The 27,399-nt window shown below is 41.7% G+C and overlaps 1 protein-coding gene across 4 annotated transcripts; it reads left to right on the top strand.

Annotated features, from left to right (window-relative positions):
- Positions 1–135: 135 nt before the first annotated feature.
- ELP3 (elongator acetyltransferase complex subunit 3) lies at positions 136–27,399 on the top strand. Of its 4 annotated transcripts, XM_085889834.1 has the most exons (15): positions 136–407; positions 682–793; positions 7,379–7,517; positions 7,666–7,736; positions 7,954–8,017; positions 9,064–9,132; positions 9,425–9,579; positions 12,329–12,490; positions 12,749–12,875; positions 13,191–13,384; positions 13,678–13,768; positions 19,449–19,514; positions 23,344–23,571; positions 23,754–23,835; positions 23,933–27,399. In XM_085889834.1, exons 1-15 carry the CDS (start codon positions 389–391, stop codon positions 24,010–24,012), a joined length of 1,659 nt encoding a protein of 552 aa, XP_085745960.1. In that variant the 5' UTR covers positions 136–388; the 3' UTR covers positions 24,013–27,399. The 4 variants fall into 4 exon arrangements, with proteins under 4 accessions (XP_085745960.1, XP_085745990.1, XP_085745971.1 ...); XM_085889845.1 differs by lacking the exon at positions 136–407 and having other exon boundaries at positions 23,933–24,182; XM_085889864.1 differs by lacking the exons at positions 7,379–7,517; positions 7,666–7,736 and having other exon boundaries at positions 23,933–24,182.

Here is a 27,399-nt window from a genome sequence, read left to right as displayed (position 1 = left end):
TGACGAAGTGGAAAAAAAAATAGAAAAGAATCCTCACCAACAAAGGTACTGCTGCGAACGATACCGTCATGGCCAACAAATAGCGTTCATTGATTGAGAAGAAAGGCATTGAGAGGTGACCAACCAAGGAGGCTGCGCATGCGCAGTGAACGCATCGCTGCCGTGGTGACTCATTGATATATATTTAAGCCAGATTGGTTTCCCCTTTTCAAACTGTGGTGAGAGATATTATTTTTTAATCTTTAGTTATTGCTCTTCACTCAGTTAGTCAAAGGATTAAGGAAACTTGATGAACGCCACGACATTCCATCCGCTGGCGCTGTGTTTACCACAGTGAAAGGAAGTTAATTAAAACACGTACGGTATACTGTACGAAGAGATACAAAACATGGTGAAGAAAAACAAAGGTACTGTATTGTTATTTGTTACCTTTAATTATAATGGCAGCGAATCGATGACTTGTCCCTTGTGTTCTCTGATATTCATGAGTCGGGACTCGAATGAACAACTATTGAAACTCTCTGCTTGCTAAGTTACCGCTCTTGTTTTAACTTTAACTACCATGACGTGTTTCTAAACCTTTTTGTGCGGACTGTAATTTACATGGCGAACTGTGTTCTCGGGAATTGGGTGAAACATGAGGTGTGTGAGAGAATCAGATGTTGGTGTGGATGTGTGCAGGATTGAGTGTTCCTGGGGCGAGTCAAGCCCAGCTCATGTTAATGAGTATCACAGACATAATCAAGCAACTCATCAACGCACACGAGCAGAAGAAAGATGTGAATCTGAACAGGTGAACCTTTCATCATCACCTTCATCATCACCTTCATCTTCATCATCACCTTCATCATCACCTTCATCATCACCTTCATCATCACCTTCATCATCACCTTCATCATCACCTTCATCATCACCTTCATCTTCACCTTCATCTTCATCATCACTTTCATCTTCATCATCACTTTCATCTTCATCATCACTTTCATCTTCATCATCACCTTCATCATCACTTTCATCATCACTTTCACCTTCATCATCACCTTCATCATCACTTTCATCTTCATCATCACCTTCATCATCACTCATCTTCATCATCACTTTCATCTTCATCATCACTTTCATCTTCATCATCACCTTCATCATCACTTTCATCTTCATCATCACCTTCATCATCATCACTTTCATCTTCACTTTCATCTTCATCATCACTTTCATCTTCATCATCACTTTCATCATCACTTTCATCTTCATCATCACCTTCATCATCACTTCATCTTCATCATCACCTTCATCATCGCTTTCATTATCACTTTCACCTTCATCATCACTTTCATCATCACTTTCATCTTCATCATCACCTTCATCATCACTTTCATCATCACTTTCATCTTCATCATCACCTTCATCATCACTTTCATCTTCATCTTCACTTTCATCATCACTTTCATCATCACTTTCATCTTCATCATCACCTTCATCATCACTTTCATCTTCATCATCACCTTCATCATCACTTTCATCATCACTTTCATCTTCATCATCACCTTCATCATCACTTTCATCTTCATCATCACCTTCATCATCACTTTCTTCATCACTTTCATCTTCATCATCACTTTCATCTTCATCATCACTTTCATCTTCATCATCACTTTCATCTTCATCATCACCTTCATCATCACTTTCATCATCACTTTCACCTTCATCATCACATTCATCATCACCTTCATCATCACCTTCATCATCACTTTCATCTTCACCATCACTTTCATCTTCACTTTCATCATCACTTTCATCATCACTTTCATCTTCATCATCACCTTCATCATCACTTTCATCATCACTTTCATCTTCATCTTCACTTTCATCTTCACTTTCATCATCACTTTCATCTTCATCATCACTTTCATCATCACTTTCACCTTCATCATCACTTTCATCATCACTTTCATCTTCATCTTCACTTTCATCTTCACTTTCATCATCACTTTCATCTTCATCATCACCTTCATCATCACTTTCATCTTCATCTTCACTTTCATCATCACTTTCATCTTCATCATCACTTTCATCTTCATCATCACCTTCATCATCACTTTCATCATCACTTTCATCTTCATCATCACCTTCATCATCACTTTCATCATCACTTTCACCTTCATCATCACTTTCATCATCACTTTCATCTTCATCATCACCTTCATCATCACTTTCATCTTCATCATCACCTTCATCATCACTTTCATCTTCATCATCACCTTCATCATCACTTTCATCATCACTTTCATCTTCATCATCACTTTCATCATCACTTTCACTTTCATCATCACTTTCATCATCACTTTCATCTTCACTTTCATCTTCACTTTCATCTTCACTTTCATCTTCACTTTCATCATCACCATCTTCATCATCACTTTCATCATCACCATCTTCATCATCACTTTCATCATCACTTTCATTTTCATCATCACCTTCATCATCACCTTCATCTTCATCATCACCTTCATCTTCATCATCACCTTCATCCTCACTTTCATCATCACTTTCATCTTCACTTTCATCTTCACCTTCATCACTTTCATCATCACCTTCATCTTCACTTTCATCATCACTTTCATCATCACCTTCATCATCACTTTCATCTTCACTTTCATCATCACTTTCATCATCACCATCTTCATCATGACTTTCATCTTCATCATCACTTTCATCATCACCTTCATCTTCATCATCATCTTCATCATCACTTTCATCATCACTTTCATCTTCATCATCACCTTCATCATCACTTTCATCTTCATCATCACTTTCATCTTCATCATCACTTTCATCATCATCATCATCACTTTCATCTTCATCATCACCTTCATCATCACTTTCATCTTCATCATCACCTTCATCATCACTTTCATCTTCATCATCACTTTCATCATCACTTTCATCATTTTCATCATCACTTTCGTCTTCATCATCACTTTCGTCTTCATCATCACTTTCGTCTTCATCATCACTTTCGTCTGCATCATCACTTTCATCATGACTTTCATCTTCATCATCACTTTCATCATCACTTTCCTCTGCATCATCACTTTCGGCTTCATCATCACTTTCAACATCACATCACCTTCATCATCACCTTCGTCATCCTCCACATGCTACATAAAATGTACATCCCTATGATGCATTGTATGTTTCCCAAATGATTCCTACTCCTACTCCTACTCCCTTAATGGCCACAATTATTCCCTTGTGTTGGTGGGGAAAGCTTTTGGCCAAAGTATTTCACCACCAGCTGGCCAGGCCTGACATTTAGCTGAAAGTAGCAGGAAATCGCAAACTCTTCGCTCGCCAACTCTTCGCTCGCCAACTCTTCGCTCGCCAACTCTTCGCTCGCCAACTCTTCGCTCGCCAACTCTTCGCTCGCCAACTCTTCGCTCGCCAACTCTTCGCTCGCCAACTCTTCGCTCGCCAACTCTTCGCTCGCCAACTCTTCGCTCGCCAACTCTTCGCTCGCCAACTCTTCGCTCGCCAACTCTTCGCTCGCCAACTCTTCGCTCGCCAACTCTTCGCTCGCCAACTCTTCGCTCGCCAACTCTTCGCTCGCCAACTCTTCGCTCACCAACTCTTCGCTCGCCAACTCCTCACTCAAGATACCGTGGGATATTTAATGCTAACAGATGAGATCATCTTGACGTCCGTCCAAGGGATGGCACACTTGGGGTTGCATCATTCTGTCTACAAACCCCCAATTTGATAGTTTACCATTGGGTTGGGAATCGAACCGAAACTATATAGCTTAAAGCTAAGTTTTCTACTTTGTCAGGACATTACAACAATATAAAGATTTCAAACAGGAGATCTTAAAAGTATCATGAAGGCGGTAGTTTTCATACAATCTAATAGACCTCGGAAATGAACTTTTATAAGAACATATGATATAGTTGTTGCAAAACCTGAAGGGGATATTTAATCGATATTTGTCCAAACCGGCATACAGGTGAACTCAATACTCTGGCATCGCAATGTACACACCAAAGTAAATGACTGACTTCTTCCCCTTCCACTCTGTGATCCCATTAACCGTGAAAGCCTCTCTCTCTAGCGTCTTGATTATTCGTGACCAGAAATCTCTCAAACCCTGGCGATCTTTCAACACAGCTGGAAGTCTAATTGCAACATTATAACTTCTTACCTTTTGCTCAACTCAACTTTTTGAATTGACATCTCACCTCAACAAAGATTTCACAGTCAGATATACAATGTGTGTGTGTGTGTATATATATATATATATATATATATATATATATATATATATATATATATATATATATATATATATATATATATATATATATACATACATATTACACAAATGACCTATTCCATATCGAATCAGGCATACAAGTGTTACTATCACACTGTATCAACACATTGTCCCACAGACACTCCTAAAGGATTCGTGACGAGAGTAAATGTAGCTGCGGGTTCTTACATGATGACTCAAAGGCACATACTTATCTTTAGTCTGTCCCGTCTGGATTTTATTTCCAGTCTCACGATCAACTAATATTTTCGTGGTTCACAGGCAGCACCATGATAAATTATTATTGGGATACTCCATCCTTCAGATGGGATGTTAACCTACCAGCATTCACTTGTGGATATTAAAAATACCATAACACCTTAAAAATGACAACAATATGCCAGTACATGCCAACTTCTGAACTCCTGTTGGTTAAGGACTTTTGACAGTTCACTGCAGTGAAGTAGCTACCGACCTAGGGTAAATGATCAGTCAGGGTCAGGCCTAGTGAGTCATGGATTCACTGGATCATGGGGTGTGGTGCTGTCGGTACCTGTGCGGGAGGCCAAAAGTTTGCGTCTTCAGGTCCTTGGTGCTTCCAGTCTTGTTCTATGGATGTGAGACTTGGACTCTGACCAGGGGTCTGAGATGAGATTTAATTCCTTTGGTACCAGGTCTCTTCGGAGAATCCTTGGCTATCGCTGGTCGGACTTTATGTCCAACAAGCGGTTGCTGAGAGAGACTCAAATGAGATTTATTACCTGCATAGTCTGTGAGCATCAGCTGCGGCTGTATGGACATGTGGCTCGTTTTCCTGACGCTGATCTTGCTCTCCAGATTCTCTCAGCCAGGGAGCCTCGTGAGTGGAGGAGGCCAATTGACCGACCACGGACCTTGTAATTGCAGCAGGTTGATCGGTATCTCAAGAAGATGGGGATCGGCCAGGCATCTTCCTGGGGGATGGCCAGACAGAGGTCCCTGGAATACTGGTGGAAAGTGGATGTCGTGATGCGCTGCTCACTTTTGGCATAGATATTCAGGCATGCCTGGCCTGATCTGAGGGTTTGGGGTTGGTGCTAGCAAGGGAAAAGATCATGGTTTTGGATTGGGTTGATCTGAGATGGTGGTGAAGTGCTGTCTTGAAGACTTGGAGGAAATAATGAGATTGAAGAGGATGTGAAAGTCCCACAGGTGGGAAAAAAAAGAGGAATAAATGAACGGAGGTGAGCAGTGATCCTGGATTTTGGCAGTTTCACTAGAAGAGGGTTGATGGTGGCCCGTGTGTGCCCTGCAGAAGCCTGGGGGGGGGGGGGACAGAGTACGGAAGGAGCAGAAGGTGCAAGACCAGAAAGGAGGTGGTAGATGTCTGGTTTTGTGGTTTCTGGTGGCGGTAGAGGGTGCAATACTTTTCTTAAAATCCAGCCAAGATGCTTTATATGGGGAAAAAAAAAAAAAAAAAAAAAAACACTTCCGTGTTCATTTTATGTTTAAAATTTGCAAACATACATTTTTATGTTCCATTTAAAGTGCAGAATTGAAAAATCAATGTTTGCAGTTTATAATATTAATTTAACATGTTTAAATTCAAGATGGCATCGAAGATGGCCACCGAGACCAAACGCTGCCAGATATTATCTTATAATTGACATATTTTAATGAGCTTGAGTTCAATTCGTACATTTTCTGGACCAAGCAACTCATCTTTGATGAGAAAAAATGTCTTAGTGCAACATTTAATGGACTTTGATGTTATATTTCACCCAAGCAGTATTTTTGACCATGGAAAAAAAGAGACTGAAATGTTATGAAAATATTTATTCAAGAAGTGACATTCGAGATGCAAAACAAGAATAACTTGCATATCAGAGCTTATTACACCACAATCAAGTTCTGAATGTACACACACAATTAAGGTACCGACAGAATCATGCCAACAATGTAAGTATAATGTACCTACCTACCCTGTAATGGTACAGTGTGAACGAATTTTCTTAAACACTTGTGTTTCATATGTGTGGCTAATTTAAATCGATATTTCACCAATACTGCTATACTTCTCGTCATGAGTCGTCCAATTTATTTTGACACCTTCTTAATTCATACCAAAATCTCGTACTAAATTTAGTAACGATGAACTATGCTCATCAGATTATGTAGGTACAGTATCCCCTAAACACTTCAAAATACAAACTGAATCTATATTCCAGTACATTGCTATGCACTAAACTTTTATAACTTGCATTTAAAAAGTCATCCAATCTTTGCTGATGAGTACTTACAGCGATTACAAAAATAAAATAGCAAACAAATGATTGGGCAGGAAATGGTTGAGTGTAACCGTTGTAAATGCATGTTTGTAAATTTTAACATGCAGTGCACACAGGATGACATAAGCAGATACATGAATGCTTCCGATCAAACTTGTTATTATGACATTGCAAAATAATGGCGAAGAGACGCATTATATGTATGAAGTTGTAATCCGAAAGGGCAAGCAATAAATAAATTATAATTTGGCCAAGGCTGACCGAAACGAGGTCGAGCCTGTTTATTCCTGCTCGGTGAAACACCCCGCAACCCATGCCTGCAGAAAACGGATTTTTTTTTTTGAAACACCGGCCACATTTCCATACAATCATCACGTAACTTTGTTTTTAAAAAAATTATCCATGTATTGTCACTTCTATGTTGAAAATTTTGTGTTGAGTCGCTCGAGTCGATGGGAAGAAATTGAATTTAAAAGCGAATAAAGGTGAAAAAAAGTGAAGGCCTCAGCTGACGTTCCACAACATGGTCAGGGATGATTGTAGACTTCGATTATGTTTATGGAACAAAACATGTCACAATCTTTGCTGTTTTTCATGAATACAAAGTCAAGGAATTTTGGCTATTTTTCTATTTCAAAAAAATTCAATTTCAAAAAAACATTTATTTCCATAGTTGCCAATATATAAGTGCTCGAAAACAAAAATATACGAAAGTAATACTTCTGGAACTACTAATCTATCTCGAAAGCATAGGCTTTTATTCAGCCTTTTCACCGGCGGATGTGCTGTGAATGTTCTTATGCAGCATAAAGGCAAAGACTGCATCCAAGTACCGGCTGAGCAGCCAGCCCCGACTGGTGGACATTATAGCGGCTGTTCCACAACAATACCGCAAAGTACTGCTTCCGAAGCTGAAAGCGAAGCCAGTTCGCACAGCCAGTGGAGTGAGTTTTTTCCAGTGCATGGCTGTAGTAATAAGTATTCTTTAATTTGTTTGGACTAAGCTGTTTCCCTCTACACTTCGATATCCACACACACTTTATCTCTCATTGATGACAAAACATTTTCCCCATGGTATGCTCTTCCTCGCAGATCGCGGTGGTTGCGGTTATGTGCAAGCCCCATCGGTGTCCTCATATCACTTTCACCGGAAACATCTGTGTGTAGGTTTTGTCCACTTCTGCTGGCTGTTCGTTAAACAATTAGCATTTAAAGGTAGTCGGTGTGAGGTTTAAAGGCCGTGGCAAATTATCTTCGTTGTGTGTTAAAAGTTGTGCATTCTCCTCTGTCTGGCATTCTGGCATCTGATTTATTATTGAGGCCAGTCAATTTCATGTGATGTAGCTTTGTTTTTAATCAGTATTTCCTTGTATCCTGCAGCTACTGTCCTGGGGGTCCGGACTCAGATTTTGAATATTCAACACAGTCTTACACCGGTTATGAGGTAGGTTTGTAATGTCCGTGGTGCCCAACGTGATTTAATGTAGTGCATGAAAGGTCTTTGCTTATCAAGAACGAGGCACATTGTGTTTTTTAAATTTTTTTATAAACGGAATTGAGGCTTATGGGAAAACTGGATGACATTGGATGGGTGATCAATAGACTGATCGAGGAGTGGAGTGCAGTGGATCAAACGGAGGAGAAAGCTCAGACGTATAGTACTACAATGAGCAAAATGAAGCAGTTGGTGGAAGGAGGGGCATGGGTTCAGATTTTTGGGGGGTTTATTGGACACAGTGTCGAGGCTCGTGGAGAAGCGAGAACCCAGAACAAATCAAGACGGAACAGAACAAAAAGAAAAGTAGAAAGGGAGGGGGGAGTGGGAGGGGAGCAAACACACCAACAGCAGGGTTGAGGGACAAAATAGAGGGAGACTTGGAGAAATAAGGGATGTGGGGAAGAATGAAGGTAAGTTGAGGACATGGTGGATGAACAAGATGGATACAGCCACAGACTCTCGATCACAGCAGTGGAAGTTAAAACTCGGAAAGAGGTGGGCTTTGGGAGGGATAATTGGGTAGAAAAGATTGTGGATGGGAGATGACCTCAAGTGGTTAAGAATGCAGGTGAGCATGAAGGGTAATGTGTCTTTTGGGAGTGGGGGGGGGGAGTAAATAAGTTGTGGGCTTCTAGAAGAATGTGGACAACCATGAGGGTCTGGGGTGGGTCAGTGGATTAAGAGAGTAAAATAGAGAGGATGGGTGGGTCAAGACCAGAGGAGAAGTGTTGAAAGGTGGCAAAGCCAACAACCCACTTATGGTGGAAGAAGAGCACACGTTCTCTTTCTCCGAAGACTTTGTTTTTCTAATGAATAGATGCCTTACCTGGATTTTAATTCATCACAATATAATAGAATATGATAATGTGATGACAATAATATGCAATGATTGATTGAATGCAAGTGAGTTATTTTCTGAACAATAATACTGTATGTTTAATGCTATTGATGTTATGGAATCATTGTTTGCGTGGTTGACTTGATTTTTCCAGCCCACTTCCATGAGAGCAATTCGTGCTCGCTATGATCCCTACCTGCAAACTCGCCACCGCTTGGAGCAGGTGGGCATGGCTGTTATTGTGACACACTCGTGCACAGCATAGCAATGTGGCTCATCGCATGTCAAATAACTTGGTGTGTGTGTGTGTGTGTGTGTGTGTGTGTGTGTGTGTGTGTGTGTGTGTGTGTGTGTGTGTGTGTGTGTGTGTGTGTGTGTGTGTGTGTGTGTGTGTGTGTGTGTGAGAGAGTGTATACTATATACATGCATACATATTCTAGCCTTTAGCAGTCTCAATGCAAACTGCTTTTTGTTTGACTCGGAGAACACGCTGCTCTACCCGCCCATCCCAACAGCTACAACAACTGGGACATAGTGTGGACAAGGTGGAGTTCATCATCATGGGTGGCACTTTCATGGCTTTATCAGAGTCATACAGGGATTACTTCATTCGCAACCTACATGATGCACTCTCTGGGCACAACTCTGAAAGTGTACCCGAGGCCGTCCGGTACACAGAACAATGACACATAGTGTTTGGAAAGTATGAGCATTCACCTTTTAAAGGTTCTATTCACACTATTGCAAAAGAGCTGAAAGGACATGAGACAAAGTACGCTGAGCTGCGTGCTGGGAACTTGACTTGGAATTTGAGGGAGCCGATTGACCTTGTTGCTGGAGTGACTTCTATCATTACTGATTATGTATACAAAGCACCTCTGGAAATCTCGCAACATGTGAACTGAAAATGTTAAGGATGATGTGAATAATATGCTCGTCACTTATGTGCACTTAAATGCGTGAGACTTCGACCTTTGATTCATTTTTTCAGTGTTTGTAATAACAGCTCAAGCAAGTACTGTAAAGTTTTTCCAAAAAGACCTGGACACCTTTGGTTGTTCATAATATATTTAATACCAGAAATGATACAATAATACTTTTTTTATACGATACAGAAACTCAAAGTTTTCTTTATTTTCAGGTCTGGTGGTTTAATATAAAAGAAAACGGCGACTCCACAGGAGAAGCTCAGTGCATTGAGACGAGATCTGATACGCAAGTTCAGCGTAATTTCTGTACAAGGTATGGCAGGAATCCGCCATCTCGGACTAGTATCAGAGAGTGATACAAGAGATTTAAAGAGACTCGAAGTTGTCAGAGACAGAAAAGTACCAGTTGACCAAGCACAAGTGCAGCAGACGTTGAACGAGTGCGTGAATCATTTCAACAAAGTCCCAGAAAATCAATCCGACGTGCATCCAGAGAACTGGGCCTGCCAACCACCACTGTACATAGGATTTTGCATAACACTGAAACTTTATGCCTATAAGGTGCAGATTCTGCAGGAACTAAAACCAAATGACGGACTGAAATGCGAGCTGTTTGCCTTGGAAATGCTCAGTCGCATAGAGGATGATGAAGATTACCTGAAAAAGGTCATGTTCACAGACGAAGCTTGCATTCATGCATCAGGGAAGGTCAACCAGCACAACGTGAGGATCTGAGGCTCTGAAAACCACCACATGGTCATTGAACACATACAATTCAATGTGTAGTGTGGCCTTCTCCACGACTGTTTGGTAGGTCTGTTTTTCTTTGTGGAGGATACAGTGACCTCAACAATTTACCTGAACATGTTAGAAGGATTTGCCTTCCCACAGATTGAAGACCTGAAACCCGATATCGTTTTTCAACAGGATGGCGCTCCCCTCATTGGGCCTTAGTCGTTCGAGCCGTCCTGAATGAAAAATTTCCAGGTCGCTGTATTGGTCGAGACAGACCAACTGCCTGACCCCCACGGTCACTGGATATAACCCCCCTTGATTTTTTTTTTCTGTGGAGGTTTGTCAAAGATGTTGTCTACAACACCAAGGTGAAAATCCTGCAGGATCTTCGTTCTAGGATGACAGCTGCAAGCGCCCTAGTGGCCATAAACATGGCAAGAACTCGTCTACCGCCTTGATGTCGTGCGCGTGACAAACAGAGCTGTCATTGAAGTGTATTGATGATGTGCACAAAACTTTGAGTTTCTGTATCGTATAAACCAAAGGTTCTTGTTGTGTCATTTGTGGTTCTCAATATATTAACAACCAAAGTTGTCCGGGTCTTTTTGGAACACCGCGTGCATCAAATCTACACTCGTTGGCCTTTTCTTAAAATAGAAGCATTATTAAAACAATCATTTTATTATTGAAAAGAAGGTTTGTCATGAAAGCTTGCTCATGTATTCATTGGTAGGATTTGTTTGCTTGGCTCTCTGTCTATCTGCCTATCAATTTACCCGTTTATTCATTTGTTCATTACCTTCACCCAAATGTGTTGACAACCCCTGTTAGTTGTGCACTTTCATTCATTTATATACCTTGCTTTATGCAGAGTATCGGTGCTGCCGAAGCAGTTATTAGGCTATAATCCTAGACGGGTTTCCACTCCAACACAGGAAGATATGGCAGGAATTTGTAGTTTGTTCTTTGTGCCACCAATAGCTCACCTGCACTTTGCGAAGGACACTGTGGGATCTTTAAACTAATGCCAGCAGACAGGACACCCAGTTTAAAGTCCAACCAAGGGATAGCAGACAGTGATTAATCACCTGCCTGTGAAACAACAGGAAATATTAAATATCGATTGTCCTGTCACCAGAAGTTGTTTTGGACTTGATTTCATGGGAAACTAGAACGGTACTCGGTAGAGCGCATACCTCCGCTAGGCTAAACAGTTTACGTTTTGTTTCCCACTGATGGGCCGGATCTTGATCTAAGCCTAAACAAAAATCAAATTGGCTTGTTATTGTCACCTGACCAACTCACCTACCTAGATTTGTCATAACTCGTCCACAACTTTTTGAGAGATCGTGTTAGCCCCATCTCTCATTGGTGATGAATCAATTTTTAAAATTCTCATATTCGGATCTGGATCTTCACCAAAATCTAATCGATTCATCCTTGTCATACACCCGACCTGTCCTTCAAGTTTTGTCCGAATCTGTGTATAACTTTTTGAGATGTCCTGCTCACAGACAGACCAACAAACAGTGGTGTATACATAACCTCCATCCACCTTCGGTAGTGGAGGTAATCAACATAATTTTCAGTTCTCCTGTAATGCTTGAAAGAGTAAGCATATCTCGTGTAAACATTCTGCAATACAGTTTATCTAATTTTGATACCTAATTCTGTGTGTGTGTGCGTGTGCATGCGTGTGCGCACACGCGCAGAAATGCAATTTGATATTCATGTTTTCCAACTTCCTTTTGACAGATACTCGGAGCATAGCAAGACAAAATGTATCGGAATCACCATTGAAACGAGACCAGACTACTGCCTGAAACGGCATTTGGGTGCCATGCTGAACTATGGCTGCACACGTCTCGAGATTGGGGTGCAAAGTGTGTACGAAGATGTGGCCAGGGATACAAACAGGTTAGCGAAGTGTGGCTAAAGGAAAGATGCAATGTGTGTTTGTTTAATACTGTGCCCGCTTGTTTGAGCAGAAATTTCGGTATACGTACTGCATCAGAAGGTGTTTGCACTTTGGGCTCTTTGCTCTTGAGGAATTGGAAATTATAAGTAGGATAGGGGATGGAGGGGTGGGGGGGGACATACTGATGATCGGTGTTTACTGTGTAGCTGATGATCTCGGCATGTCTAAGGTATGTATGTTTGTTTGGTTGTGTGTAGAGGTCACACTGTGCGTGCAGTCTGTGAATCCTTCTCTCTGTCAAAAGATTCTGGGTTCAAAGTTGTTGCTCACATGATGCCGGACCTTCCCAATATGGGCATGGAGCGGGACATTCTCCAGTTTGTCGTGAGTAGCACAATGCCTGGTGGTTGTCAAATCAAAGACTTAAATGCTCAACCAAGCATAAGTATATTTTAATGGCTGTGGTTGTTTGACTTTCAAGATTCATTCTTTCTTATTATGCTAAACGAATAAATTGATTGCAATGCTGCAGCTCAGATTTATTTGTGTTTAACTTTGCCTGATGGGGGTTGCTATTTTGAAACCCTCCTCTTATGTTTGAGATGTGCAGATGAAGAGTTTGGGCTCCAGGAGAATCAATAAGAGTTTGCCTCTGTCCATGTTGTTTGAATTTGTTTTGTTTGTTTATTTTTCATGAAGGAGTTTTTTGAAAATCCAGCTTTCCGCCCTGACGGCCTCAAATTGTACCCCACACTGGTGATCCGTGGTACTGGCCTCTACGAGCTGTGGAAGAGTGGCCGTTACCGCAGCTACCCACCAGGTGATCTGGTTGATCTGGTTGCTCGGATCCTCGCTTTGGTACCACCTTGGACCCGTGTATACCGTGTGCAGAGGTGTGTGTCGCGATTACAGTTGCGTATTGTTGGGAAGGTAGATAGACAAAAGCGATTTTTCTTCGTCGTCCTTATTGTGCAACAAAATAATAGGTATGGGTCGATGTGGTATCATCATTTTATTTTATTGTATTTGGCACCACTCTGTAAGAGGCACAGAGGTATCAGCACTTGTAATTAAGTTATCATTAAATTTTGAAACCTGCAAGTTACTGTGCAAGTCCTGCAACAATATTCTGGTTTCCAGCTACCTCTCATTTCTAGTTTCCCCCAATTGGTCCGTGCCTTTGCAGGGACATCCCAATGCCACTTGTAACCTCTGGAGTGGAACATGGAAACTTACGAGAGCTTGCTCTGGCCCGCATGCAAGACCTCGGTACACAGGTAACGCTGGAATCTTGTTTCCTAGTTAATTATTCAATACTTTAGTCAAGGGGCTGTCACACATTGATGTTTTAGCCAGCATATGGCAAGATATCAAAATGTATGTAAAACGCTGGCGTACGCTGAACTATTGATCTTTTTTTTAAGTTTTGGGCATATAATAACGTGATTGACGTATGCATAACGTATTAGTAACGTACACAGAACGTTTCAATCACATATAGATAACTTATACCAACGAATGCTGAGCGTGTTGTCGGCGTTCACAACCTATGCCCAACGATAGTCTAACTTATGCATAGCGCGGCAGCGTATCGCCGACGATCACGTGGCGTAGGCTATTCATAGGCTGCGGCTCAACGATTCAAATCATAACCGCACTAGACATCGAAGTGTAAAGCCGCTGTCACACCTTGACGTTTTAGCCAGCGTATGCTGACGTATGAGAAATTTGCCGAACCAAGCTGGCACACGTCGAATACGTTATGGGTAAGTTTTGTATACGTTAAGAGCACGCTGGCATACGTCGTCATACGCCGAGTACGTTGAGAAATTTTCAGCATGTTGAAAATTTCTCGACGTACTCGGTGTACGACACACATTCCGCATACGCTGGCCATAAGTTGTAGGCACGTTACGCGATCATTGACACACGTCGACACGTTACTTGTACGTTACTCATAAGTCGAAACACGTCAAGGTAATGGTTAGCGTCAGTGTTCCAGACTCCCTGTTTTTTTTTTTTTTCTTTTTTTTTTCTTCGGTATGACGGTGATGTTGACAATTCGATTTCTAGTGCAGTTATGATTTACATAGTTGAGCGGCAGCCTATTAATTATATTATATTATAACCGCACTAGAAATCGAAGTGTCAACATCACCGTCGTACCGAAGAAAAAATAAACCAATGTCACCCGCAGGATGACCCGTATCTTGCCAAAAGGTGACCACGTGTGACTTCTTTAAGGTCACACTGAGGTGAACAGAGCTGCTATCCACCAGGAGCGACTCCTTGAGGAATATCTGCCTACGAGAGATTCCGATGAGAATCGTTCTACAGAGTAACCATGAAAAATATGCTTTTGCCTCATAACGTCACCAAATGACGTCATAATGTCTCAAGCTTGACATATCTCGAAAGCACTCATCGAGGTGTTCAATTTGAGGTACTACACGATATGGTTCCTAAAACTTGAAAATTTGACCTTGGGGTCAAATATGTTTGACCTCAGGCACTAACCATGAAGGTCAAGGCCAATCGCCACCAAAAATTAATCAGCTGAGCGCCAGACCATGAACTATATTCCCATGAAGTTTGAAGACGATCCGATCAAAATTATTCAAAAAATAAGGGTTTCGTCGACTCCCCTGATTTGCGACAGTGACCTTGACCTTTGACCTTGACCTTCAAATATTTATGCGCTGAAAGGGACCTCTATAGGCCTCTGATATGCGACGTTACAAAAATTTCCAATGATAAGTGTGCTCTGCAGAATTTTTTATACGTGATTACAGACAAACAAACACAAACCAACAAACAAAAAATAAAATAAAATAAAATAAAAACATACAAGCTGACTAACATATCTTGCAAAAACTTCGTTTTGGCAAGATAAAAAACCAGGGAGTCTGGAACACTGACGCTAACCATTACCTTGACGTGTTTCGACTTATGAGTAACTTACAAGTAACGTGTGTCAACGATTACATAACGTGCCTACAACTTATGGTCAGCATTATGCGGAACGTGTGAGTCATACGCTGGCATACGTCGAAAAATTTCAAGCATGGAAAATTTGTCTAACAGCTCGGCGTACTACGACGTATGCCAGCGTACTACGACGTATGCCAGCGTACTACGACGTATGCCAGCGTACTACGACGTATGCCAGCGTGCTCTTAACGTATACAAACTTACCCATAACATATTCGAGGTGTGCCAGCGTTTTAGCTAAATTTTTCATACGTCAGGCATACGCTGGCTAAATCATCAAGGTGTGACAGGGCCTTTATACTCGAAATTTAAGCGTTTTTGTGAGTTTTTATTGTTGCCTTATGTTGAGTTGATGTTTTTGCCCCCGCCTCCTCTTACCCCACCCTCTCTCCTATGGGGGTGAGGAATGACCCTTTTTAATGCTAGCATAATAGCTCGTTTGGGAGCATACCATCAAGCTATCTGGTCTCTGTTGGATCACTAAGAAGGTAAGATATGACCAAAAAAACCTGCAAATCTGGTTTGTTGCCAGTCCTACCAAAGGTTTCTTGCCAAGATAGTGTGTAGGTGTAGTATACTTACCATTGAGCTGCCTGGGTTACATTCTCGATTTGACTGTATACTGTCAGATTGGTGCTTCACAGGCAGGGCATTGCATTACAGTGCTGCATTACTCGGATGAACGTTAAGATTGGGGGGGGGGGGGTTCAAGTCATGCTACCAACATATTTTGAGCACGTAACCTACCAACTAGGTTTCAGGTAGCATTTCTTTTTCTTCCTCTGGTGTTCTTCTGCAGCTGAGTGAACTGTGTGTACACCCAAAAACTTAATTGCCAATCTTATTGGAGCTTGAAGGGTTGGTGTTTCGGCTCTGCACTTTATCTGTGGAATTGTCAGCTCGTGTACCAAATCCAAGAGGAAACTTTGTCTTCACCACTTTCCCTCAGATGCTTTCCATTGTGGGAAATTTGCCATTCAGATGATGAAAGCAACAACAGCACCAACATCTATTGTATTCCCAAAGAGCATGACAGGCCATCGATTGACCTTCCTTGTGGCAGTATACAATGTAACCAGGTGGTCGAGGTTGTCTACTCCACCTTTGGTCTCATTGTAAGGAAGGATGATCTTTGGCTTCTGGTTATCGCCTTCAACATTGTTGTCATGATGCATGGGGGAGAGAGGCAGCACCGTCTTTACTTGCACTAGTATATCAGAAACGAGGGTAGCTTCATCCATGAAAGCAAACGATGAGCTCCCTGGAATTACTCGCTTTCATCACATCTGGAACATCTGGCTTGTTGAATCGCAATGTTCAACATAGGTCAAGCCGTCATTGAATAGCTTATTAACTGGACGGCCAGAAGTAAAGAAATTATCTGTTACATTTCTTCCACTTTTACACCAGGGAGAGACCAGCTGCTTGACAACTCTGGCTCCTTGTCCAACTTAACTATGCGTTGTTCTCCCAAGTATATGTCACCTTTCAGACACGAGCACGTCTCCGCATCACAGTACCACCAGATTTTGAATTCCTACTTCACTTCGCTGACTTTGATGGTATATACCTTGTGGAAAGGACACCACCGCCTGAATGGTACTAATTGTTCAACACATAAATCTGTTCCACGAACATAAATCTTAGAAAGTTGGGCCTGAAATAAATTTGGCTGATATTTATGCAACCGAAGAGGATGATGGGAAAGAGCAATTACAAAACGAAGTAGATGATAGTAAATGTAAAACAAACGTGGGGGATAGTCGGCAAAGACATTCTGCTGAGTACACCCAAGCAAATGCGTAATATAGTGACAAGTGGAAAAGAAAGGCAGTTATTATAATGAAGGAGCTCCCTGCTGAGAAAGCAAAAGGCAAAATGGTCATAAACAAGTGGAAAACAAAGGGTAGGTAAAGACAGCAAAGTCTTCACTGTTGAGTACGCTCATGACTACTGAGTACATTCAAACAATTCCAAAATAAAACTACAACGGCACTCAGTAGAGCACATACCTCCACCAGGCTGAACAGTTTATGTTTTGCATCTGAATCTGGGCCTGAACCAAATCTAATCAGCTTGTTTTTGTCACCAACTCGAATGATCCTCCAAGTTTCGTCCGAACCATCTATAACTTTTCGAGATGTCATGTTGTATCTTGTTTTTGGCCCCATCTCTCAATGGTGAAGAATCACTTAAAAATTCAAGTGTCCGGATCTGGATCTTCACCAATATCGAATCAATTGGTCCTTGTCACAAACCCAACCTGTCCACCACGGTTCATCAAAATTGATCCATAACCTTCTGAGATATCCTGCTCACAGACAAACAAACAGACAAGCACACAAACAACTTTAAAAATTCTCGTATCCAGATCTTCACCGCAATCTAATCAATTTGTCCCCATCACACACCCAACCTGTCCCCCAAGTTTTGTCCGAATCTGGCCATCACTTTTTGAGGTAGCATGCGATTATATTGTTTTTGGCCTTATCTCTTTTCAATGGTGAAGAATCGCTTCAAAATTCCAGGATCCGGATCCAGATCCGGACCTTCACCAAAATGGAATTGATTCGTCCTTGTCATACACCCAACCTGTCCACCAAATTCGTCCATAAGTTTTTGAGATATCCTGCTCACAAACGGACAAACAGATGAAAAATCAATCATGGAGTGACACTTGGCGAAACAGGACGGCACTCGGTAGGGATCTTAAGGGGTCTAATATTCAAAATGGTTTACGGGGTCGTAGCAGTGTAAAGGTGGTTTATAGTGTTTTCAAGAGCCATAACAGGTTTACCTGGTGTCAAGAGTCTCAGGGGTCTTACCCAATCCAACGATTCATCCTTGTCCACCAAGATTTGTCTGAATCCATCCACAACACAACTTTTTCGAATCCTTCCACAACTTCCACATCTGGATTCTAATCTTCACCAAAATTGAATCATTTTTTCTTGGTGTCATTCCCAACCAGTGTACCAAGTTTTGTCAGAATCCATCCAAAACGTTTTGAGATATCGTGCGATATATCGTTTTTGGCCCCATCTCTTAATGGTGAAGAATCACTTAAAAAATTATCGGATCCAGATTCGGATCTTCACCAAAATTGAAGCAATTAGTCCTTGTCACACACTCAACATGTCCACCAAGTTTCGTCCGAATCCGTCCGCAACGTTTTGAGATGATATGCAATTTCGTTTTAAGCCCCATCTCTCAATGGTGAAGAATCACTTTAATAAATTCTCAGATCCAGATTTGGTGTGTGTGTGTGTGTGTGTGTGTGTGTGTGTGTGTGTGTGTGTGTGTGTGTGTGTGTGTGTGTGTGTGTGTGTGTGTGTGTGTGTGTGTGTGTGTCGTTGATTGGTATCTACATATGCGAGTTTCAGAATGTGGAATGGAGTCTTCCCAGGGTGGGCTCAAAGTATCCACCCTAATTTCAGTAAGGGGTCATGATTCATGGATCAAGCTGTGAAGTTTTCTGTTCTCAAAGTTTTGCGCCGAGCGCTCTCTTCAAGATAGTCACTGAGCCCCGGACAGCTTCCAAATGTAGTTCGTTTGTCGTAATATTCCCAGGGATGGTTTTTAATATCTCTGTGAGTTTCTTCGTCATCTTTCCCGAAGCTCCAACTATCACTGGTCCAACTTTGGCATTCTTCAACTTCCAGGATCTTTTCACTTCGTTCTAAAGGTCTTGGTGTTTGGTCATTTTCTTGATTTCTGCTTTGTTTAATCAAAAAGCATTGGTATTAACACCTCATTTGCCAATGCTTTCTTCTCTTTTTTGTACCTAAGTATGATATCTGGTTGCAACGCTTTGTTTTCGATGTTCAGGAGTGGATATGGCATCGGCATAATGGAACAAATGGCCTCCTTGTGCAGGTTTCCTTGTGTTTAACTGTTATAGTTGCCTGGTTTGTGCTTGTAATTTGTAAACCCTCCTCCCCCCCCCCACCCCCGAACCCCCCTTAGTGTCGAGACGTGCGGACGAGGGAGGTTGGGATCCAGGAGATACATCATAAAGTGAGACCTTATGAGGTAATGCCTTTGCTTTCAATTTATACTTTTGTCATTGTGCTTCACAGAATGCCATCCTTTGATTGACCATTGAACCCCTTCATAGACATTGACAGATGAAATATCCTGGAACCTGTCTGCTCAGAAACTGAATTAAATATGATTCAAATGTAACTGGTTTACTTGGCCTAGCTACATCTTTTGTCAGTCAAATAGTTTCCAAGCACCCCTGTGGTCCCCCATAATACTGCAATCAAGTTTAAATGCTCACTGATTACTTTGACTGAATGCGCAATCGGAGGTGGCACAACAGTATCTGTTGCCCAGAGAATCATGGGAAAGAGAATGTAGTGTCTATAGAAAGTTTACATACCCTTTCAAAATTTTCACCTTTTGTTGACTTGCAGCTTGGAGGGGTTTTTGTTGACCCCCAGAAGGGGGGGGGGGGTTGGCAGACCTTGAGCGCCCTGCGGAAACGTGGTCGGGACAAATCGCAGAGAACTTCTTACTTATTCTTACTTATTAACTGTTTGGTGAATATCTGTTTGACTTGATGCATTAGAATCTCATAAAATTGGTAGTCGTTACATTTTTAAGTTTTGCAATTTGTTGCTTCTATTGAAACATTGTATTCCATAATTTATGGCATTTCAATTATTTCCATGATTTGCGACATCAAGCCTTGTTATTGGGACGACTTCTTGTGAAGAAAATATTGATTTTTGCACAAACAGTATTGTAAGTTACGATTCAGTCATCATCCTTAGCTCATGCATGATTGGACTGGCATTTGATCATGAATTTGACCTGCTGATTGCATCATTACTGAGCCTGTGCTGCCTTTGCAGTGCCGCTGCACATTTAAGGCCAGTAATTTGGAACTTGGTCAGGTTAGGCGATAACTTGTTTCGTCTTTGTCGAAACACCGCCGGATTTTTAAAATCCACCACTAATGCTAGCAGACAGGTCCTCAGCGCAATGTTCATCCGACAGGCGACGTACTCGTTGATGCAGCACCCTACCTACAAAACATAAATCGACCGTTTATCTTACCCAGACGAGTCGGGTCGGGAATCAAACCCATACTGGATGGCTCAAAGGAAAGTGTGGTACCTCGACACTATATTGTTACACTCTCATACAGTGACGTTGATCGGCGAAGACTCGGTGCCTTTTTGAAAAATTCCTTCCTATATTGGACTGTAACATCACATTTGCACACTAAGTATTATATCAGTGAAATGATAGTATTTTGACCCATCCCTCCCTTTCCATATATCCCTGCTCTTCAACATTTCGACTTTTCCTCCCCTCTGTGCACCCTCGCATCCTAAACCCCCTGCCTCCCCTCCTACCTCTTCAAATACCCTTCTATTTCTCTCTTATCCTCCCACTCCCTTTGCCTTTCTTTACCATTTCTCAAAATCTGTATGGCCCTGAAAACTTGTTCATGCTTAAATGTATAAATAGATGAACAATTGCAATAGATTACACAGATGAATAATTTTTCTGTTGACCAACTCCATATCAGGGCTATATTTGTGCCTTACTAGCTATGTTTGGTGTTTTTTGACTATCCAGAATACTGCGGAAGGTTTTTACCTGCGACATGTCGCAGGTCTACAAGAGCTCCGTGTTGCTGCTGTTGATTTGTTGGGGTTCTTTTTGGGGTCGATTTTTGAAATGTGCACGCATTGGTCAGACAACTGCCAGACCACACCCACATCTGTCATTTGACTCCACCCACCATGGCACCCCAACAAAATTATATAGCCACCATCTTGGTTTTCTGGTGGGCCTAACACAATAGGCCTGTAGGCTTCTGCTGATTACACACTGTTCAGGTTTGTTGCGTCAGATTTCAATTTTTGGTCGAGTTTTTATCACAATGAGGGACCCCAAAAAAATCTTATCATGTCGAATAAAAATTATTAGTAAGGTTTAATCAAGGTGGTACATGCCTCCCTAAAATTATATTATTATGTAATTTTTGAATATTGTGGTTAAACAATCGGTGACCATGTGCCAAATCAGTTCGTTCTCATATACAGTGGGGAGAACAAGTATTTGATACACTGCCGATTTTGCAGGTTTTCCCACTTACAAAGAACGTAGAGGTCTGCAATTTTTATCATAGGTACACTTCAACTGTGAAAGACGGAATCTAAAACAAAAATCCTGAAAATCACATTGGATGATTTTTAAATTATTAATTTGCATTTTATTGCATGAAATAAGTATTTGATACATCAGAAAAACAGAACTTAATATTTGGTACAGAAACCTTTGTTTGCAATTACAGAGATCAGACGTTTCCTGTAGTTCTTAACCAGGTTTGCACAGACTGCAGCAGGGATTTTGGCCCACTCCTCCATGAAGATCTTCTCCAGATCCTTCAGGTTTCGGGGCTGTCGCTGGGCAACACAGACTTTCAGCTCCCTCCAAAGATTTTCTATTTGGTTCAGGTCTGGAGACTGGCTCGGCCACTCCAGGACCTTGAGATGCTTCTTACGGAGCCACTCCTTAATTGCCCTGGCTGTGTGTTTCGGGTCGTTGTCATGCTGGAAGACCCAGCCACGCCCCATCTTCAATGCTCTTGTTGAGCGAAGGAGGTTGTTGGCCAAGATCTCACGATACATGGCCCCATCCATCCTCCCCTCAATACGGTGCAGTCGTCCTGTCCCCTTTGCAGAAAAGCATCCCCAAAGAATGATGTTTCCACCTCCATGCTTCACAGTTGGGATGGTGTTCTTGGGGTTGAACTCATCCTTCTTCTTCCTCCAAACACGGCAAGTGGAGTTTAAACCAAAAAGCTCTATTTTGGTCTCATCAGACCACATGACCTTCTCCCATTCCTCCTCTGGATCATCCAGATGGTCATTGGCAAACTTCAGACGGGCCTGGACATGCGCTGGCTTGAGCAAAGGGACCTTGCGTGTGCTGCAGGATTTTAATCCATGATGGCGTAGTGTGTTACTTATGGTTTTCTTTGATACTGTGGTCCCAGCTCTCTTCAGGTAATTGACCAGGTCCTGCCATGCAGTTCTGGGCTGATCCCTCACCTTTCTCATGATCATTGAGGCTCCACTGCCCCAGACCGAGGGAGATTGACTGTTATCTTGAACTTCTTCCATTTTCTAATAATTGCGCCAACAGTTGTTGCCTTCTCACCAAGCTGCTTGACTATTGTCCTGTAGCCCATCCCAGCCTTGTGCAAGTCTACAATTTTGTCCCTGATGTCCTTAGACAGCTCCTCTCTGGTCTTGCCCATTGCAGAGAGGTTGGAGTGTGATTGAGTGTGGACAGCTGTCTTTTATGCAGATAACGAGTTCAAACAGGTGCAGTTAATACAGGTAATGAGTGGAGAATGGGAGGGCTTCTTAAAGACAAAACAAACAGGTCTATGAGAGCCGGAATTCTTCCTGGTTGGTAGGTGATCAAATACTTATTTCATGCAATAAAATGCAAATTAATTATTTTTTAAAAATCATACAATGTGATTTTCACGATTTTTGTTTTAGATTCCGTCTTTCACAGTTGAAGTGTACCTATGATAAAAATTACAGACCTCTACGTGCTTTGTAAGTGGGAAAACCTGCAAAATCGGCAGTGTATCAAATACTTGTTCTCCCCACTGTAACTGTGACAAATCAACTCTTTTAAGAGTGCTTTAAATGCGTGTTTCCCAACCACGCTGTTCATCTTTTAAGAATGCTTTAAATGTGCGTTTCCCAAACGGTGTGTTACTGGATTTTTGTCACAGGTTACGACCACGGTGCGGTCATTCTGGTTTTATTTTTGTAAAATCATTCATCACCCTTATCGCCGAACCCACCTTCGCTTCTGGCAGATTGAACTGATCCGGAGAGACTATGTGGCAAATGGTGGTTGGGAAACATTCCTGTCTTATGAAGATCCAGCTCAGGATGTGCTCGTGGGTCTGCTGCGTTTACGGCGCTGCTCCCAGCAGAGCTACAGGCCAGAGCTGCGAGAAGGAACATCCATCGTGCGCGAGCTGCACGTCTATGGCAGCGCTGTCCCCGTTAGCAGCCGAGACCCGACAAAGTTCCAGCACCAGGTGCCCTGTACTCAGCTTGCTCAGTGCCAACCAACTTTATCCCATTCCATTCTATTCCAGCAGTGGAGGACCCATGCACCCGTCGTTTGCAGTTGCATTTGAGCACTGTGTTAATACTTGACTTAACCGTCACCATCACAACGTTCTCCTTTATTTACATGTGCTGCGCTTTCTTCGTGCAGGGCTTTGGAATGTTGCTCATGGAAGAGGCAGAGAGGATATCTAAAGAGGAACATGGCTCTACAAAGATCGTTGTGATTTCAGGTACAATGACGTTTTATTCAACCAACACCATAACCTAAGGTTCGCAATTGGCGTTTGAATGATGTGTACACATTTATATGATGTTTTGCGTCTGCAGGAGTTGGGACAAGGAATTACTACAGAAAGCTGGGATATGAGCTTGAAGGCCCATACATGGCCAAACTGCTGTTACGCTGACCCTGTGGATATCTGATTCAGGATTGGTCCTAACTTGATGTTCAAGCTTCATTTTGTGTTCATCGAATGGGAACATAACCAAGACAACACATCAAACCTCAGGATACTACTTAGTTTGGCCTTACAACAGCATTTGTACAATAAATAAATCATTTTAAGTGCTCTTGTAAGCCAATTTTTTTCTTGATATGAATGTTAAGCATGTCACGTTTGGCAAGCAGATGATAATTTATAATCGCAGAAGAAAAACACATGTCCGTAGTGTGCTGTGGTTGAATGCTTGCTGGGAAAGGCTTTTATAAAGTTCATCCATGAGTAAATGTCTGATAGATGTTTACTTTTTCATCAGGACAATGACAGTTTTTCATAATCATGAAACTAACATTTCTTGATTTGCTGATTTAAGGCTAAAACAAAGAATTCTTTAATTGGACATGCATTGACTCCTCCCTGGATAAATATTACATCTTTAAATAATGGTTACCATTTACTTCTGCCAAACCATATCACAAACTCATCCCAGACAGGCATGAACCCTCCGTAGCATTTGTTGAGCCGCTGGCCGCCTGATGCCTTTCCCTCTCTGTCCTTGCCGCAAACCCTCTCGACCTTCATCAACCCTGCAGCATTGCTTGTAATGTAATCTAGCACATGGAATCCGTGGCCAATGTCATGTGAGGATCCTGTCTCCAGCCATTGATTGTCGACGTTCTCAGAGTCTGGAGGAGAGGGAGCGAGCTGCACTGCATCATCCAATGGGAACCCAAATTGGAGACGGAGGTAGGTCTTGCGTTGATAAATGGGATATCCTTGTGATCACCACAAATCTGTAACATTCCAAAATGGGTATCACCGTGACTAAAATCTACTTTGAAACAGTCTTGGATTGTTGGTATTCGATAATTCGACATTGTATTTTTGTCCAAAAAAAAAAACTATCTTGTTTTTTGCTCCATTTTACTTGCATTGTTCGAGTCTATAAACTACAAAGGTTATTATGAGTCCTCAAGGATCGGGAAAATGACATTTGTGAAAACAATTTCTGAATTTCTTGTATTTTGAGCGTTCCTTGATTATATAATGACGTTCATTGTTAGACCTGAATCAAATCGTCATAAATTCAACAGAGAAACCTTTATCAAGGAGAAGAGATAACAAAAGTATGGCTCTTGACAACAACATGCAGACCAACTTCAATACAGTGCCCGTGAGCAGCCTGCTTTAGTATTGTGTTCCCAAGTGGTCTTAAGCACAGTTCGAAAAAGCTGTTTAGTGCAGTTATTCAATCTACGTTGATTACATTTAATTGAACCACAAGATTTTTTTTGTACTTTGTTGATTATATCAAAGTTAGCTGCAGCTGTTCTTGTGTGTTTTCCCACACCCTCTCTGATTTGAAGTGTTCCGCAAGGCCCATGGGGTTGACGAGCATGCCCAACCAGTCGCAGGCACTGTTCAACGAAGTTGTCACACAGCCATCGGAGTTTTTAATGCCTAATTTAACCATAAGTTGATTTTATACAGTACCTTGAGAAAGTATTCACACCCCTCGACTTGTCACTATTTGTTGTTACAACCTGAATTTAAAGTGAATTAAATTTAATTTTTTGTCACTGATCTACACAAAATACCCCATAATGACAAAGTGAAAACATGTTTTTAGAATTTTTTACAAAATTAAAAATGAAAATCTGATGTTTTGAGTCAATAAGTATTCAACCACTTTGCAATGACACTCCAAATTGAGATCAGGTGCATCCAATTTCCTTTTATCATCCTTGAGATGTCCTTACTACTTGATTGGAGTCCACCAATTGAATTCATTGTACATGATTTAGAAAGAAACACACCTTTCTAGAAAAGGTCCCACAGTTGACTGTGCATGTCAGAACAGAAACTCGACCATGAAGTCCAAGGAACTGTCTGTAGAACTCCAAGATAGAATTGTGAGGAGGCATAGATCTGGGGAAGGGAATACAACGATTTCTAAAGTGTTGGAAGTTCCCAAGAGCACAGTGAGCTCCATCATCAGGGAATGGATAGAATAAGGAACTACCCTGACTCTTCCTAGAGCTGGCTGTCTGACCAAACTGAGCAACTGGGCAAGAAGGACCTTGGTCAGGGAGGTGAACAAGAACCCATTGGCCACTGATAAAAGTACAAAGTTCCTTGACTGAGATGGGAGAACCTTCTGGAAGGACAACAATATCTACAGCACTTCACAAATCTTGGCTTTATGGGAGAGTGGCTAGACGGAAGCCACTCCTAAGAAAAAGGCACATGACGGCACATCTGGAGTTTCCAAAAAGGCACATGAAAGACAGAGCATGAGGCAAAATATTATGTGGTCTGATGAGACAAAAATTGAAGTCTTTGACCTGAATGCAAAACATTGTCTGGTGGAAACCTAGCACAGCTCATCACCCATCTAACTCCATCCCCACCATGAAGCATGGTGGTGGCATCATCATGCTCTGACAATGCTTTTCAGTGGCAGGGACTGGGAGATGTGCAAGGATAGAGGGAAGAATGGCTGGTGCCAAATACAGGCAAAGCCTTGAGGAGAATCTGCTTCAGAGTGCAAAAGACCTTAGACTGGTGAATATTTATGTTGCAACAGGACAATGGCCCCAAGCACACAGCTAAAAGCAACACTGGAATGGCTTCACAACAACAACGTGAAAGTCCTTGACTGGCCCAGCCAAAGCCCAGACTTGAATCCCATTGAGAATCTGTGGAAAGATTTGAAGATTGCTGTCACCGCTTTTCACGCTCCCCATCCAATTTGACAGAGCTTTAGCAAATCTGCAAGGAAGAATGGGAGAAAATCCCCAAATCCAGATGTGCAAAGCTGATACAGACATACCCAAGAAGACTTGAAGCTGTAATTGCTGCCAAAGGTGCTTCTTCAAAGACTCGGGGAGGGGGGGGGGGACTGAATATTTATCAACGCAAGTCATTTCAGCTTTCCATATTCAAATTAATTTGGAAAAATTTCTAAAAACATGTTTTTACTTTGTCATTGCAGGGTATTTTGTGTAGATCGGTGATTAAAAAAAAAAATTAAATTTAATCCATTTTAAATTCAGGCTGAAACAACAAAATGTGACAAAGGTCAAGGGGTCTGAATACTTTCTGGAGGCACTGTACTTTGAATGTGTTTGATCTGTGATGCTGGAGATTATTAATCCTGTTTTATCATTTGTGGTGATCTCTTCACGCTGTGTCTTTATACGAGTCTGCATTTTGCTGTCAAGGGACATGCATTTATTTTCTTATAAAGGTTTGTCCGTGTGTGGCGAGTATCCTGCTAGTTCAGGATGAGAGAGTTCATCGAACATGATAGCCCAGGCAGTTACTTCAACTTTAATAAAATAATGACTTTAA

Source organism: Eptatretus burgeri, chromosome 1, assembly GCF_056783735.1.
Source record: "Eptatretus burgeri isolate ZD-2024b chromosome 1, Ebu_testis_v1, whole genome shotgun sequence".
Taxonomy (NCBI): Eukaryota; Metazoa; Chordata; class Myxini; order Myxiniformes; family Myxinidae; genus Eptatretus; species Eptatretus burgeri.
The sequence above is the reverse complement of the archived record's forward strand: the minus strand, read 5'-3'. Positions and strand labels throughout refer to the sequence as shown.